Here is a 15,348-nt window from a genome sequence, read left to right as displayed (position 1 = left end):
CCTGCTGTGTTCTTCCAGCTCCACACTGTATTGACTCTGACTCCAGCATCTGCAGTTCTTGCTATCTCTGATTTTCAAATTACCCTTTTCACCTCTTCTACTCAAGAGAAAATAGCTCAGCGATCTTGAATCTTCGAGTGTTTGATTTCTGAACACTGCCCACATTAATCCACACTGTCTCGATATTTTTTAATCACTATCAAACCATGCATGTTCAGACATTGAAGACAATACTGATATCAAGGAGTGTATTAAGGATATGAAGAAAATAAGTCTAGAACAAACACCGGTGGCACAGTGGCTCTGTGATTAGCACTGCTGCCCCACAGCACCAGGGACCTGGGTTCGATTCTAGCCTTTGGGATGGTCTGTGTGGGGTTTGCACGTTCTCCCCATGTCTACATGGGTTTCCGCCAGGTGTTTCAGTTTCGGTGAACAGTTTAGGTAAATTAGCCATGTTAAACTGCTCGGACTATCATGAGGTGTGCAGGCTGGGTGGATTAGCCATGATAATTTTGGGGTCTGGTTGGGATCCTCTTTGGAGGGTTGGTGCAGACTTGATGGGCTGAATGGCCTCTTTCCACAATGTATTCTACCTCTTAACTGGCAGGTTGGACTGATAGGAAGGACCATTGTTAAGGATCATACAATTTTAATACATTCTATGATTGTGCTGTAACATGATGGCAAGCTAATTAGTAAGAGGTTACACCAAATACAAAGAACATGGGAACAGGAAAGGACATTTAACTCAGTCTATTCTATCACTGGGTGACCTAACTCCAGATACTTGATTTTGCCTATATCTCAATGTTTTTGATCAACAAAACTTTATTGAGCTCATATTTAAAATTAATTGATGTAGCACCAACTACACTTTGTGGGAGAGAGTTCCACGCTACCTGTGTGTGTTTGGGTGTTTCCTAGCTTCACTCCTCAAAGGGCAATTTTTAACTATTAGACTGTCCTTTAGTCCTAGATTCCCCAGTCAGCAGAAATAGTTTATATTTACCTTATCCATCCTCCTTAATATTCTGAAACTTGGATCAAATTACCCCTGAACCTTCTAAATTCCAGGGACTACAACCCTAATTTATTTAATCTCGCATTGGAATTCAATCGTTACAGTCTATATATAATTCTGATCAATCTCAGATACACGTCTTACAGAGTCAATATATCCCTCCTAAAGTGTGGTGCCCACAGAGACTCCAGGTGTAGTCTAACCAGAACTTTGCATAGCTGAAGCATGATTTCTTTCCTTTAGCTATAAGTCCCATTGGGAACACCCAGCATGGGTTCATGAAGGATAGGTCATGTTTAACTAATTTGGTGGAATTCTTTAAGGACATTACTTGCATGGTGGACAATGGGGAACCTATGGATGTGGTGTATCTGGATTTCCAGAAGGCATTTGACAAGGTGCCACACCAAAGGCTGCTACACAACATAAAGTTGCATGGTATTACAGGTAATGTATTGGCATGGATAGAGGATTGGTTGACCAGTAGAGAGCAAAGAGTAGGGGTAAATGGGTGTTTTTCTGGTTGGCGGTCAGTGGCTAGTGGTGTGCCTCAGGGATCAGTGTTGGGACAGCAATTGTTTACAATTTACATAGTTGATTTGGAGTTGGGGACTAAGCGTGGTGTGTCAAAATTTGCAGATGACACTAAGTTGAGTGGTAGAGCAAAGTGTGCAGAAGACACTGAAAGTCTGCAGAGGGATATAGATAGTCTAAGTGAGTGGGCAAAGGTCTGGCAGATGGAGTACAATGTTGATAAGTGTGAGGTCATCCATTTTGGTAGGAATAACAGCAGAATAGACTATGTTTTAAATGGTAAAAAATTGCAGCACGCTGCTGTGCAGAGAGACTTGGGTATCCTTCTGCATGAATCGCTAAAAGTAGGATTGCAGGTGCAGCAGGTAATTAAAAAGACAAATGGAATTTTGTCTGCCATTGCTAGAGGGATGGAGTTTAAAAGCAGGGAGGCTATGCTGCAGCTGTATAGGGTCCTGGTGAGGCCACACCTGGAGTACTGTGTGCAGTTTTGGTCTCTTTACTTGAGAAGAGATATACTAGCACTGGAGGGGGTGCGGAGGAGATTCACTCGGTTGATTCCAGAGTTGAGAGGGTTGGGATTATGAGGAGAGACTGAGTAGGCTGGGATTATACTCATTGGAATTCAGAAGAATGAGGGGAAATCTTACAGAAACATATAAGATTATGAAGGGAATAGATAAGGTGGAGGCAGGGAGGTTGTTTCTGCTCGCAGGTGAAACTAGGACTAGAGGGCATCGCCTCAAAATAAAGAGAAGCAGATGTAGGACTGAGGTCAGGAGGAACTTCTTCACCCAAAGGGTTGTGAATCTGTGGAATTCCCTGCCCAGTGAAGCGGTTGAAGCTACCTCGCTGAATGTTTTTAAGGCAAGGCTAGATAAATTTTTGAACAGTAAAGGAATTAAGGGTTATGGTGAGTGGGCGGGTAAGTGGAGCTGAGTCTCAAAAAGATCAGCCATGATCTTATTAAATGGCAGGGCAGGCTCAAAGGGCCAGATGGCCTACTCCTGCTCCTAGTTCTTATGTTTTAATAGCTTTTGCCATCATTTTTCCATAACTGCTCATGGAGCTTCAGTGATTCATGTCCTGGAAATCCCCCAAGGCTCTTTGTTCCTCTACTGTTTCCAGCTTTTCACTATTTTATAAGTACACGGTTTTCACTCTTAGGTCCAAACTTGATGAGTTCACATTTGCTAACATTGATATCCATTTGCCACAGTTTTACCCAGTCTACTAAATTTTCCTTGTAATTTGGTGCTTCTGACCAACAATGTTTACATCTACCTTCCTGTCATTGCCAAACTTGGATATAACAATCACTATTCCATCATTTAAGTGGTTAATACACAGTTAAGAGCACAGCACAGACCCAAAGCAGATATTTATCGGTTGAGTTCTGTTCATTTAAGTGCCTGCCCATTATTCCTCCTGTCTCCTGCTCTGAAATATATTGTTTGTAGATGCACGCACTGCAACCTCAAATTAGTGTGATCAGCACTCAACTGGATAAAAATTACTTACTTTGAATTAGTTACTGTTGGATCCCGGGAGAACGTGAAGTAGTTGGAAATATTTTTATCATAAGGCAGCCATCCATGAGTTCCCATCAGGCAATTCTGACTCAAAGTCACCTAGAGATCCAAAGCACAGGCACTTAAGAGATGGTCTGGTGAAACCTGCATCATACTGCCCCACGTACAAGCATAGTACAGGAATTGAGATACCATCAAGTAAACACACACATTACTCTATAAAGAACAAATGATAAATCAAGCTTCTACATTTATTTCAGCCTCATTCTATTGAACATTATTTTTCAACAAATAGTGAAGAATCACTTGTTGTGCCTTGAGGAATTACTAAACAGTTCCACAGATATTTGAAGAATACATTTGGCTACAACCATTCTACGTTACACATTGAACATCTGGTGACACCCCTTAATGATGCAGATAATAGCTCCAACTATGTTAAGTGCACGCAATTAAATGCTCCCGAAAGGTAGGCAGAAGCGAAGGAGTGTCAATGATGCTTTCATCAGCCCATGGTATTGTATTTTCTACACATTGTTAATGTTATGTTACATTGTTTGTATTTCTCTACAATATATCCAATGTACTGTTAGAGTGGTTTATTGCTGTTGAAGATTTTGTGAGAGTTGTAGTCCCAGTTTTCATTAACCTTTTGGTCGAACTGACAGTTTTGAGGTTTTTAATTTGGATTTGGTACACAGCATACCTTTTTCTGTCCAATATCTAAATAAACGCTCAGAAATCACAACCAGAAATCTCTTGATCTGTGCACCAAGTTTTGGAATCAGTTGTGATCGTAGTTGTGATTCTTTTTGAAAGGCAGGCTGACAATACTATGTAGCAGACCAAGACTGCTGCTAAGATTCGACAGCATCCGTTTAAGTGTAACAGGTCAAAAATGAATAGTATCCTGTACAAAGGAATAAGGCATTGCTTGTACCACAACATCACTGGAGATAGCGAGTTTGAAAACCCCTGGATTGGACAGCTTTAAACTAGCTCCCTCAAAACACAAGTTTTTTTTGTTTATTTGTAAAATATAAACTCCTTTGACATATTAAAACAAAAGGCTGCATTCCACTCATCAACATTAAACTTGGAGCCAATTTTCCAGAATGGCACTAGCACTTGTTACACAAGGTGAAGCTTGTGGACAATAAATGCAATTAACATTTTAGATAGGTCATTGTGCTCTCCCCAATATCTGACACTTTGCAAAGCCTTCCACAGTCAACCTGCTTGGCTTTTTATCAGTCATAGCTTTTTTGATTCCAGGTTCTAAGAGGCAAATATTTACTCCTTTCCTGACTTCCACTCACTCCTGACAATTGTCCAACATTAATTCACCATGCTAATCTTTACCTCTTCTTCCCCACCCAACACCAATTCAGGTCAGTACTCATTACTGATATACATACTTGCACCCTCCACTGCTCCTATAGCATTCTCCATTTCCTTTTGGAATCATTCTTTTCTCCAGTAGCTGACAGGATGTAATGCTAATCTGAGGCAGAAAGTCTCAAGTGAAGACTGGCCAGACTTTGCAAAACTTACTTGAGATTTCCCACTCTTATTGTTCCATCCCTGGTAACAGCAGGTGACCCACGTGAGTGGCACTGGAGGGTGGAGTGAGGAGAGTGAAGACAGTTGAAAGGTAGGTTCTTTTCCGAGTTCAGGTTTGGGTTGAATCCACCCATCCAAAATTCCAGAAATGAACAAATCCAACTTGTGCATTCCTGATTTTCATCAGTCCATTATTGCTGACTATTCTTTCAGCCCACCTCAGCCCCAAGCTCTGGAATTCCCTCCCTCAATCTCACTCTATTCTGTTAAGATGCTTTTTAAAACAGACCACTTTGAGGAAGCTTTTGGTCATCTGTCCTAATATCTCTACCTGTGCCTGAGCGTCACACTTTGCTTGCTAATACTTCTTTACAATACCTTTGAATAGTTTAAAATGTTAAAGTTGTTGAGAAATGCAGATTACTATTGAACATAGATTCTTTTAGACATTTACTGCTTCATGCAACATTTCAAGGCTTTTAAATAGAGATAACTGAAGTGTGATTTTGAGGGTTGTTTAACTATTACCACAAATGCGATAGGGGAAGTTATTTCACCTATTTATTATAGGTTCATCTAAAAAGAACCTCAAATCCCACTGTAGCAATCAATTGCTTCTTCATTAACTCCATTACATTTCCACTACCCTACTTGAATCACCGTGCAAAGTTTATTTTCTAGGCATCAGTTCTAAATGTGAGAGATTGAACACCTTGGGTGGATTTTTCCATTTCCTGTTGAAGTGTTTGGTTGAGTGAGATTCATGGTGCTCAGTCCACTCTGGCTTGGAGTGATCTTTCTCATTCAATCTTGCATTCTTCATCTCATTAACTATTCAACTATGTCTCAGGCACTTTCTTGGGAAAATGTTCAGTCTAGCAGGCATAAGTACTTGCCGCAGCTGTAAGTTTCTGGTATACATGTTGCTGTGCCATGTTTAAAACTCAGCTGCACACTTTGAGACACTGCCAGCCAGGAGTTGGCCCTCACACTGTACTGTTTGACTGTTAGCAACAAAGACATGGCCCAGAAGACAGGAAATTCACTCTCTATTCTTTGCAACAGGGACTTGGAAGTATTGGTGAACAAGATGGGGGGAGGATGGAAATCTTTTTCCCTGCTGGCTGACAAGAGAGGTCATGCCATCAGAGATAGTCAGCTTAGATACAGATTTCAACCCGGTTCAGAGTAGTGACCCTGATGAAGCAGGTCACCCAGCAGTGCAAGAGGAAGGTCAATGGTCTTCCGAGCTCTGTAATGGTAACAGCCACCACCTCTTCTCTGCTACCTCACACTTGCATTGCCAATGCTGACACTCACTCTACTACTGCATATGCCCCTCCCCAGGGCTTATGGAACAAAACTTTCACTATTGCAGCATCATGTCCACTCAATGTCCACTCCAACTCATCCTCTCCAACTACTGACTTTTCATGCCCGCTCCATTACCCACTCACTCGCTGGGGACAGCTCCTGTTGATGCATCACTGTTGACTGTTCCTCCATTATATTTAACTCCTCCTTTGTATCGTTGCAGGAAAAACTGGATGTCTCCACAGCACCCCCACTGATCTATGTGTAATCCCCAAAGCGGTTGCACTTAACCTGCAGGACTGACCATGTCCACCCGACTGCATTAGAATAGGATGACTGACTGCGGCAGCTCCCCTCACCCTCACCCCACCCCCACCCCCCACCCCGCTGGCCAACAGTGGCAGATTGCCTCCCCCACCCACCCAACTGACTGTGGCAGTCCCCTGACCGACTGTAGTCCTCCTTCACCACATTCAGGACTGATCCCCCTTCAGTTTTCGCATATGGCCATTTGCTTGAAGCTCGTTTACCATTGTAAATGCTGTCACATGCTGTGGTTCTGACGCTGACTTAGCACTGTGGCATACAACGTGTTCATCCACTTGACTGATTAGAGCTCAACATCGTGACAAGCTGCCTGCTCTCCATCTGTCTGCTTCACATTGCTTTTTAGTTGGAAGATGCCAGCTTCTGTGCTAAGTACACAGCAAACAAGGGCAAAGAAATTAAGCTGACAGCCATAAGATGCATGCTGTATACATGCATGAGATGCTTGTATCCCTGCATTGTAAGTGACTAGACAGGAGCATGCAAGTCCCTAAGCTTCAAAGTAAAGTGTTAACAGCTGAAGTGGTGTGAGCGCTGGTTGGACAGCAGACATCCTGTGGGGAGGCTGGTGGCTTGCCAATGCCAACGCCAACAATTCCAGACCCGAAACGTTAACTGTTTTTTCCTTCACAGATGCTGCCAGACCTGCTGAGCTTTTCCAGCAACTTTGTTTTTGTTCCATTGCTAATAAAGGTAGTCACCGTTCAATAGTGAGATTCTAAAATCACCATTTAAAGCTCAAGGAGAAAATTGGAAAACATTTTCTTAGCATCGAGATTCTGATTATTAAAATGTTTTCTCAGTAGCTTCCCCATTTTTCTCACAATTACTAACATCATAGAAGGGAGGAGAAAATTCTGCCTCATCTCACTACCGCTGTTCAGTTCAGGTCAGTAGCATTTTCATTCTGATCGCCACTGTATGTAACCCAGGGAGCGCCCAAAGAGCCAAAGTTTCTCCTGTTTTCTCTCACAGCTCAGTCGTTACAGGTTATGCATTAGTTTTGTTATTTTGACCTACCCCACAGGATGAGAAATCATTGGGCTCTTTGTTTTTTTAGATTTAGTTTATCACGTTCTTCAGCTCCTGTCCTTAGTTGTTAGATTGTGCTCATGAGGGTTGCAATAAAAGACTTACCAAGGTGTCAGGACTTCCCTGTGACATGAAGGAGCGAGCCTGGCTTTTGGGCACCACTGCTTTCACTATAGGAACCATGTCGCTGATTCCCTTCGGAGAAATAAAAGGTAACGAAAATCCATTAAACTCGTTGTTTCTTCAGAGAATTAATGAACGAGTGATAACTCTCAGGATACCTTTTTTTAAACAAAGCCCACAGGGACAAGCAATATTGAGGGATGTTAAAAATCACAGATTGAAATATAAATCCTTTATTACAATTTCTGATCAAACTCCTCTGTTGGGTTTGTTAATGGATCTACTGAGTGAAATTTCCTTACAAATGACAGCAGCATTTGACATTAATGGGTTAAAGGTGACCAGTATGGTTTCCAGGTTCTTATCTGTCTCCAACTCTCAGAATTCAAAACTCAACAAATGATGCATTCAAATTATATAAATGTCCTATCCTGTGCATAAAATTGATCTTCTTTGTGAGTATTATCATGGAACTAGCTCGAAACCTTTTATGTATCATCAAAGCTGAAAGGCAAAAATAAACCTATCAAAATTACCTATATAGATAACATCCTGAGACAATTGATAAAGTTTCCAACATTTACCTCCACAAAGAAGGACTTGAGCTCAGTTAGGTGCTGGAAGATATTCAGTGGGCAGTTGTCCATTTTAGCCTGTCGCTTCAAAGCTTCATCAGCCGACAACCTGCATGGATGTGGCTCCTAACAGATGGTAACAACAGATTAGATAACGCTTAGCACAACAAACTGAATACATTTGCTCCTAAAGCCATGTCACTGTGCTAAAAAGGAACTCAATTCATTCTGATTATTTTCCTCAGTTTTTTTAACCAGAATGAAGTGCTCCTGTTCAGAAAGAGAAGACAGTGCCAATATGTATGCGATCTCTCATGCAGCAATATTTTTATTGCTGCACACATTAATTATAACAGAATGGCTAATGTAACAGCGCTTTGGCTGCTTCTGCTTACTGCGATTTCAAATGACATTCCAGGTTGATTTCTAAGTTTGTGAAACATCTATGCTTCTTATGAAAAATCTGTGGAGTATTGTTGCCCGAGTTTAAAAATATTGCATTAAAAATTAAGGCCACTTGTAGATGGATTGTGAAATACTTGGTTGAAGGTAGACATTCTATCTTTCCCATGCTTAAAGCTCACGCTCCATCATTATTACAGCGTCTGAATGACCATAAGACGCTCAGTGGTTAGCACTGCTACCTCACAGCGCCAGGGACCCTGGTTTGATTCCACATTCGGGCAGGTGTCTGTGTGGAGTTTGCATGTTCTCCCTGTGCCTGTGAGAGTTTCCTCTGGATGCTCTGGTTTCCTCCCATAATCCAAAGATGTGCAGGTTAGGTGGATTGGCCATGCTAAATTGCTCATAGTGCCCAGGGGTGTGCAGGCTAGGTATGTTAGCCATGGGATATTCAGGGTTACAGGGATAGGGTAGGGGTGGGTCTTGGTGCTCTTCAGAAGGCTGGTATGGACTTGATGGGCCAAATGGCCTGCTTCCACACTGTAGGAATTCTATTCAATTCTAAGACAGTGGTGTGTGAGCATGCTGAGATCATTCTCACACAGTGATAGGAAGATAGTGAAGGTCAAGTAAAAATAATGAGAAAGTAAGTGAACTGGGGGTGGAACAGAAAGTATGGTAGTGGCCTCAGATCAAATCTTCGCCCAAAACTTTCTTGCTTTGGTGTCCCCTCCAAGAAAGGAACCACCCTTTTTTTTTAATCTATGTGCTACCTCAATGACATGCTTCATATTCCACATGTACACTGGTGACACCAAATCCACCTTATGGACACCTGTATCTCTTAGCCCTCCACTGTTGTCAGGCTGCCGGTATGATGTCTGGTACTGGATAAACCACCATTTTCCAAATACTGGCAAGACTGATGTCATTGTCTTTGACCTACACCACAAACTGTGTTAATAATTACATTCCCTTCCCTGGCCACTGCTTGAATCTGAACCAGACTAGTTGCAAGCTCTGCATCAACACTTAAAATACATCGGGTCCACAGGCAGATTGGTCTCTGAAAGTCCCTAAAACACCTGGAAAAATTTAATCGCTGGGGAAACCAACTGGATAAAAGTTGTCCCCAGTGAACAGAATGGGTACAATGTGTGAGGAGCTGCTGCTCCAGAGGCTGGCTCTCTTTCGAGAGTCTATCAGCAGCAAAAACAGGAAACGAAAACAGCTTGAGACAGGAGCAGCATACAAGGAAGTAGCAGCCGTGAGTAAGGTTGCTGGAACAGAGGACATGGGACAGAAGTCGCAAGGCCATAAGCTGTAGGGGGCAGGGAAGCAAAGCTGGATGACTGAGCAAAAGTGAGGCAGCAAAGGAAGAGAGGGACCTGAGGGGAGGGGAGAAAAAAGAAAATCAACAAAGTGGGGAGAGTGGCAGCAGAGAGGAGAGGGGCAGCAAAGGGAAGTAAAGCTTCAAAAGTGGAGAAGGACTGCAAAGAGGTGTGAGGATCTGTGAGAAGTGCTGCGCAGATGATCCATTTTGGTCTCTACTTAGGTCTTTAGCCATGATGTAGAGGTGCCAGTGTTGGACTGAGGTGGAAAAAGTCATGACACCAGGTTATAGTCCAACAGGCTTATTTGAAATCACAAGTTTTCAGAGCGTAGCCCCTATGGGCTTTGACAACATTCTAGCAATAATACTGAAGTCGTGGGCTCCAGAACTAGCCACAGCCGTAGCTGAGCTTTTCTGATACAAAACTGCCATCTACCTGACAATGTGGAAAATTGCTGAGATATTCATGCCCTGTGCACAAAGACAGGACAAATCTAGTACCTCCTCAAGCAATAAATGATGGCTTAGTCAGTGCCACCCACATTCCATAAGAATAAAAAAGAAAAAAAGAAGAGCAGTTTTAAACTTTTAATGAATAGAATATTCAGCTAACTAGAAAGCTGGAAGTCTTGAGGTCGCTGATGAAATGAATTCTTTGCAAATTAATATGGAACTTCTAGAAGGTCAAGAGAAAAATGCAGTTGATGTGATCATACTGAACACTGTGTAAATTGGATAATTTAATACTAAATGATTTTATTTCATAAGTACATGCATTTTTGCATGATTACATCTGAAAGATTCTTCTCCAGTATGAGGTATTTGTGATACAGTGACTGTGTTAGAGACAATCTTGCAAACAATTCACTGTGACCTCACCAGTCCATGCAAACAACGATGAGAGTTATGGTTTTTTGTGCGTAGGAATGTGCACCATTACATTTAGAAAATAGTTGTTAACTTATGCTTGCTACTTTAAATATTGTAATGTCTAGGAAATTGATGTTTTGCTGATGTATTGTGGCATTAGGTTTCGTGGAGTAGTGATGAACATCAAGGGCATTCTTCTAATTTTGTTCCTGTGTGAATTCAAATGTTCTGTGCATCAACAAAAATGCAAATGGCAATGTTACTGAGAGCGCATCACCGAATAAAGGGGTTTGCAGGAATTGAAAAGGAGCCTCAAATATCAACATATGTGTCCTTGAGAAAATCTCAAGAAGAGAGCTAATACTAAAACATTTCGACCCCTGCACTGCATCCTATTCTGGCTCAAAGTTCAGCTTCCGATACCATATGCTCTGCATCAGGAAGAACCCCAAATCTTGACTTGGCTTGACTTTATTTTGCCCTGCCCCAGCCATATGCTAAAACTCTTATCCTTGTTTTTGTTACCTCCACACTCCACAATTCCGATGAGCTTCTAACCAGTTGAAGTTGAACTCTGCTGTCTCAAATCTAAACTTGGGCCATGGTTCCTTTACCCACCAAGTGTTCTGACCTATAAACGGCTCCTGCATGAGCAACATCTCAACAATAAAATTTTTACACCGAGGTTCAAATCTCTTCAAGGCCTTGCCTCTCTCCAACTCCAACCTCATCCTGTTCTATCATTCTCCGCCAACTCAAAATCAGTCAGCACAAGCCACTTGTGAGACCCTGCTTTTTTTTTTGATGGCCATGCCTTGAGCTACATAAGCTCTTTAACATGGAAATTACCTCCCTATACCTCTGCACCTCTCCCTCTAAGACCCTCGTTAAAACACATTTCTATGACAAAGCTTCTGGTCACCCCAATTAAGATCCAGTTCTTTGGCTCGGTGTAAATATTTGACAGATTATGCTCCTCTGAAATTCAGCTAACTAGAAAGCTGGAAGTCTTGAGGTCGCTGATGAAATGAATTCTTTGCAAATTAATACATCACTAGCCTACGTTAGAAATGCTTTATAAATGCAAGTTGCTGTTGCAACATTGTGGAATGATAAAACAGTACCTTGAGGAGCTGACAGGGAGTCTGCCCAAAATTACTGATCATCCCTTCCAGTGCTTTTCGTTCTTTCTCATCAGCGACTGCATCTAGGTCAACAGCTCCTGTAAAACATCACAATAACATTTGCACCTGTTACATTTGTTGCACTTTCTTCCCCCCACAAAACATACACTTATGAGAAGAAACAATCTGACCCAAAAGAAATTATAATACAAGGTGCCCAGTCAGAAAAGCTGGTAATTTCAAGACATAGCCAATTCACTGGACATTGTTAGTTACCTTCATACGTGCAATAATAGAAAACATTTAGTGCTTTGGCTGCATCTGGTCCCCTTTGCTTATATCCAAATATCAGATCAATCCACTCGTGAAGATGGGCAGACACATAGTCAGACTCCTGAAGGAATGAGGAAAATGCAACTCTGAGAAACATTGAGAACTCTTAATAGCAGCTCACTTAAATCCCTTTTTTATTGAAGCCTTATATTGAAAGAGTGAGACGTCATGAGAAAAATCAATGGAATTTTCTAATTTGGTTCTCACCACTTATGAATACGATTTGTTGGCTCTACGTGATGGCCACAAAAATAGGAAGTGCTATTACAGTAATCAAGATGCATAATGTGAATGTTTCTTTTGTTGGACAACTTTCTGCCCAGATGTTTCTAGCTCCACTCTAACCTGCAGTTTACATTTAGACAGCAACTGGTGCTCATTACAGATTGTAATCCCACATCACTCAGAGGAGACTAAAAAAGCCTCAATTGCTCATGAGGCAATCTGACGTGAAATCAAGTCTTGGATTTGAAAAAGAAACATACTGCAACCAAAAACAGAAAATGTTTGGAATACACAGCAAGTCTTGTAGCATCAGTGGAAAGATAAAAAGAAAGATAACATTTCATATCAATGATCTTTCAGGGACTAGAAATCCTAAACTTCAGTGCTTCCACAGTTGCTATCTGCTCTATTAAGCATTTTCTGTTTTGTTACTTTATGCATCTTTGACCTTGCATTCAGTGCACTTAAATGAGGTGCAAACCAGCAAATAAAGACATCCATTGCTGCACAACCAAGTGGAAACTATATGTTGTTGTAACTGGCAACTTTGAAACTAATGTTAATCAGTTTAACTAAATAGAACTAATCGGGCCAGTTCAGATGGCAGCCTATTCTAAACATAGCCCCTGAAAATGTAGCATAAATATGTTATAGGAAAGTTAAAAATTAAAGATTTGAATATTGCATATATTTATCATGCAGCAAAACATATAGACTGCGGTGCAGCCCTCACCAGGGCCTTCCTGTGCTTGTAGATGAAGTCCTCAGGTGATGTGGCCCATCTCGGAAGTATCACGTCATTAACCCGCTCCTTGGAAATCTGTAAACGTCCCAGATCCAGCTCTTTAATAGTTGAGAAATATGTGTGTTAGTCCAAGCTATCAGTGCCCGTTGACAAGACACCTCAAAATAAGATTGTGCCTTTGTGAGATGCACTTGCGGGGGTTGGTTAGCTCAGTTGGTTGGGTGGCTGGTTTGTGATGCAGAGTGATTCCAACAGCTTGGATTCAATTCCTGCACCAGCTGAGGTCACCATAAAGGATTCTCCTTCTCAACCTCTTCCCTTGTCTGAGGCGTGGTGACCCTCGGGTTAAACCACCACCAGACATCTCTCTCTCCCTCTCTCTGGTGGGACAGCAGCCCTATGGTCCTGTGGGACAACGGCAACTTTACCTTTACTTCACAAGTATGCTACTTTACAAAGTACTTCATTTGATTTGTGCACTCCAGCAATGCATCAAAAAGCCCATTATAACATAAATTTCTAAGATTAGAGACCTGTGAAAAGCAATGGGTTATTGCATGGAGTAAAAGGTGGCACATTCACACAAGCTTATGCTAATTAGGGCATATTTGAGTCCACCATATACTGTGCATTGTTAACTATATGTCTTTAAGCAGGGAGGGAAAAACAACAGATTAGAATCTGAATTCTCGAGAAAGTTAGCAGTATTCTTGAAATTCAAAAATTGTTCATTGCCTGAAAAAACGTTACAGGGCTAAACACTATTGACAGCTTACTGAGCTAAGCAGGAAATATTCATCTTTTAACTGAAGCACATATTACATAAGAAGCTTGTATGCATCTGCTCAACATCTCTAAATAACAATCAGAAGCAGTGTTAGAGGCAGAACCCTCCTCCGGTACCAGCTCAGCTGAAATACTTACGGTTCTGATTTTCTAGAAATTCTGGAAAGTAGAAGAATTCAGGAATGAGTTCTTTTACATCATTGGGATTCTCCATGAGAGCCTGCCATGTGGCAGGAATGGAATGGAATTGGCGATCCGCACAATCGAATCTTGAAGATAAAACAGCACAAAATGGAATAAATGGACGTTATAAAGTTTACAGTTCACTAAGTTCCATATAATACTCCAACACAGAAACAGGGCATTTGACTCAAAAGGCTGATTATTCACACCCATCTCTTCCAATCCCTCTTCTTCTAACTCCATCAGCGTATATTTCTATCCCTTTCTTTTTCATGTGTTTACCTGCCTTCCCCTTAAATGAATTCCTGTTGTTTCCCTCAAACACTCCCACAGCAGTGATTTCAACCATTCCTACAATGTAAATTGAAGTCAGTCTATTATCTCACAAATTGGCCATCCATCTTGCAGGTTGGATTGTCAACTCTCCAAGATTATCAATTTTTGGGAGAAATGGTGAAGATTATTCCCAGGATGCGACTGTGAATAATGAGACAGAACAAATCGAGAGAAATTAAATTATTTCCTTAAATGATTATAGTTAACTAGATATTGGAGACAGGATTACAAAGGTTGCTTGACTGACGGGCAACCATCATCCATGTCGCAATCCAAGGGCATTGAGCCCCGAGAACAAGGCATCAATGCTGGAAGTGTGGGGCTGGGGTAGTTGAGGTCATGTGGTAAGACCTCTACATCCAACCACAATTGACAACCATTACAACAGTCAGAGGACAGATAGCAAACCATGACATTCCCGTTATCCATCAACAGCCGTGTTTAAAGAGCACTGAAAATATTGGAAATTCAAAAGTCAACAGAAAAGCAGCTACGTGGAGACATAGTTTAACACTTTGGGTATGATTCTTTGTCAGACCGATTAATTAGCTATTTACACCACTTTCATCTTTCTTTCCCACCAAGGAAGACAGGTTGAAAAATTAAATGTGAATTTACAACATCTTTCAGCCTGTGTCCAGCGAGTAGAAACTGCCTCGTCAGGGAACTGCTGTCAGTTTTCTTCCCCCCGTTGTCCTAATGTCACTAGTGCCCAGCAGTAGTCCTTCAGCATTTACAAAATTATTGCAGCCAAAGAAGCATAAAATCCAAAATAATGCCAAGCATGCAGTTGCCAATATCTGATAGTGTTATGACGACTAGCACCATGAAAGGTCCTCCAAACGCCTCACAGTAAAACCATTAGAACAACCTTTTCCCCACATATTAAACAATGCACTATGCCGAAATCCCAAGATAACAGAGACCACCATGAAATCAACAAAACCATTTGCAATGGAACATCTTCCTTCTTAAAAGATATTTGAA

General features: G+C 41.5%; 1 protein-coding gene across 2 annotated transcripts in view; it reads right to left on the bottom strand.

The window, feature by feature from the left end:
- Positions 1-15,348, bottom strand: part of nbeal1 (neurobeachin-like 1) — a 128,806-nt gene that overhangs the window by 12,867 nt on the left and 100,591 nt on the right. For both annotated transcript variants that reach the window (XM_048599007.1, XM_048599006.1), the window contains exons 40-46: positions 13,981-14,111; positions 13,045-13,154; positions 12,030-12,147; positions 11,754-11,851; positions 8,034-8,150; positions 7,432-7,521; positions 3,080-3,189 (exon numbers count right to left, since the gene is read on the bottom strand). In XM_048599007.1, coding sequence (XP_048454964.1) covers positions 3,080-3,189; positions 7,432-7,521; positions 8,034-8,150; positions 11,754-11,851; positions 12,030-12,147; positions 13,045-13,154; positions 13,981-14,111 — 774 coding nt within the window. The remainder of the gene's footprint in view (positions 1-3,079; positions 3,190-7,431; positions 7,522-8,033; positions 8,151-11,753; positions 11,852-12,029; positions 12,148-13,044; positions 13,155-13,980; positions 14,112-15,348) is intronic.

This window comes from Rhincodon typus, chromosome 7, assembly GCF_021869965.1.
Source record: "Rhincodon typus isolate 14 chromosome 7, sRhiTyp1.1, whole genome shotgun sequence".
NCBI classification, from domain to species: domain Eukaryota; kingdom Metazoa; phylum Chordata; class Chondrichthyes; order Orectolobiformes; family Rhincodontidae; genus Rhincodon; species Rhincodon typus.
This window is presented reverse-complemented; position numbering and strand designations above follow the sequence as displayed.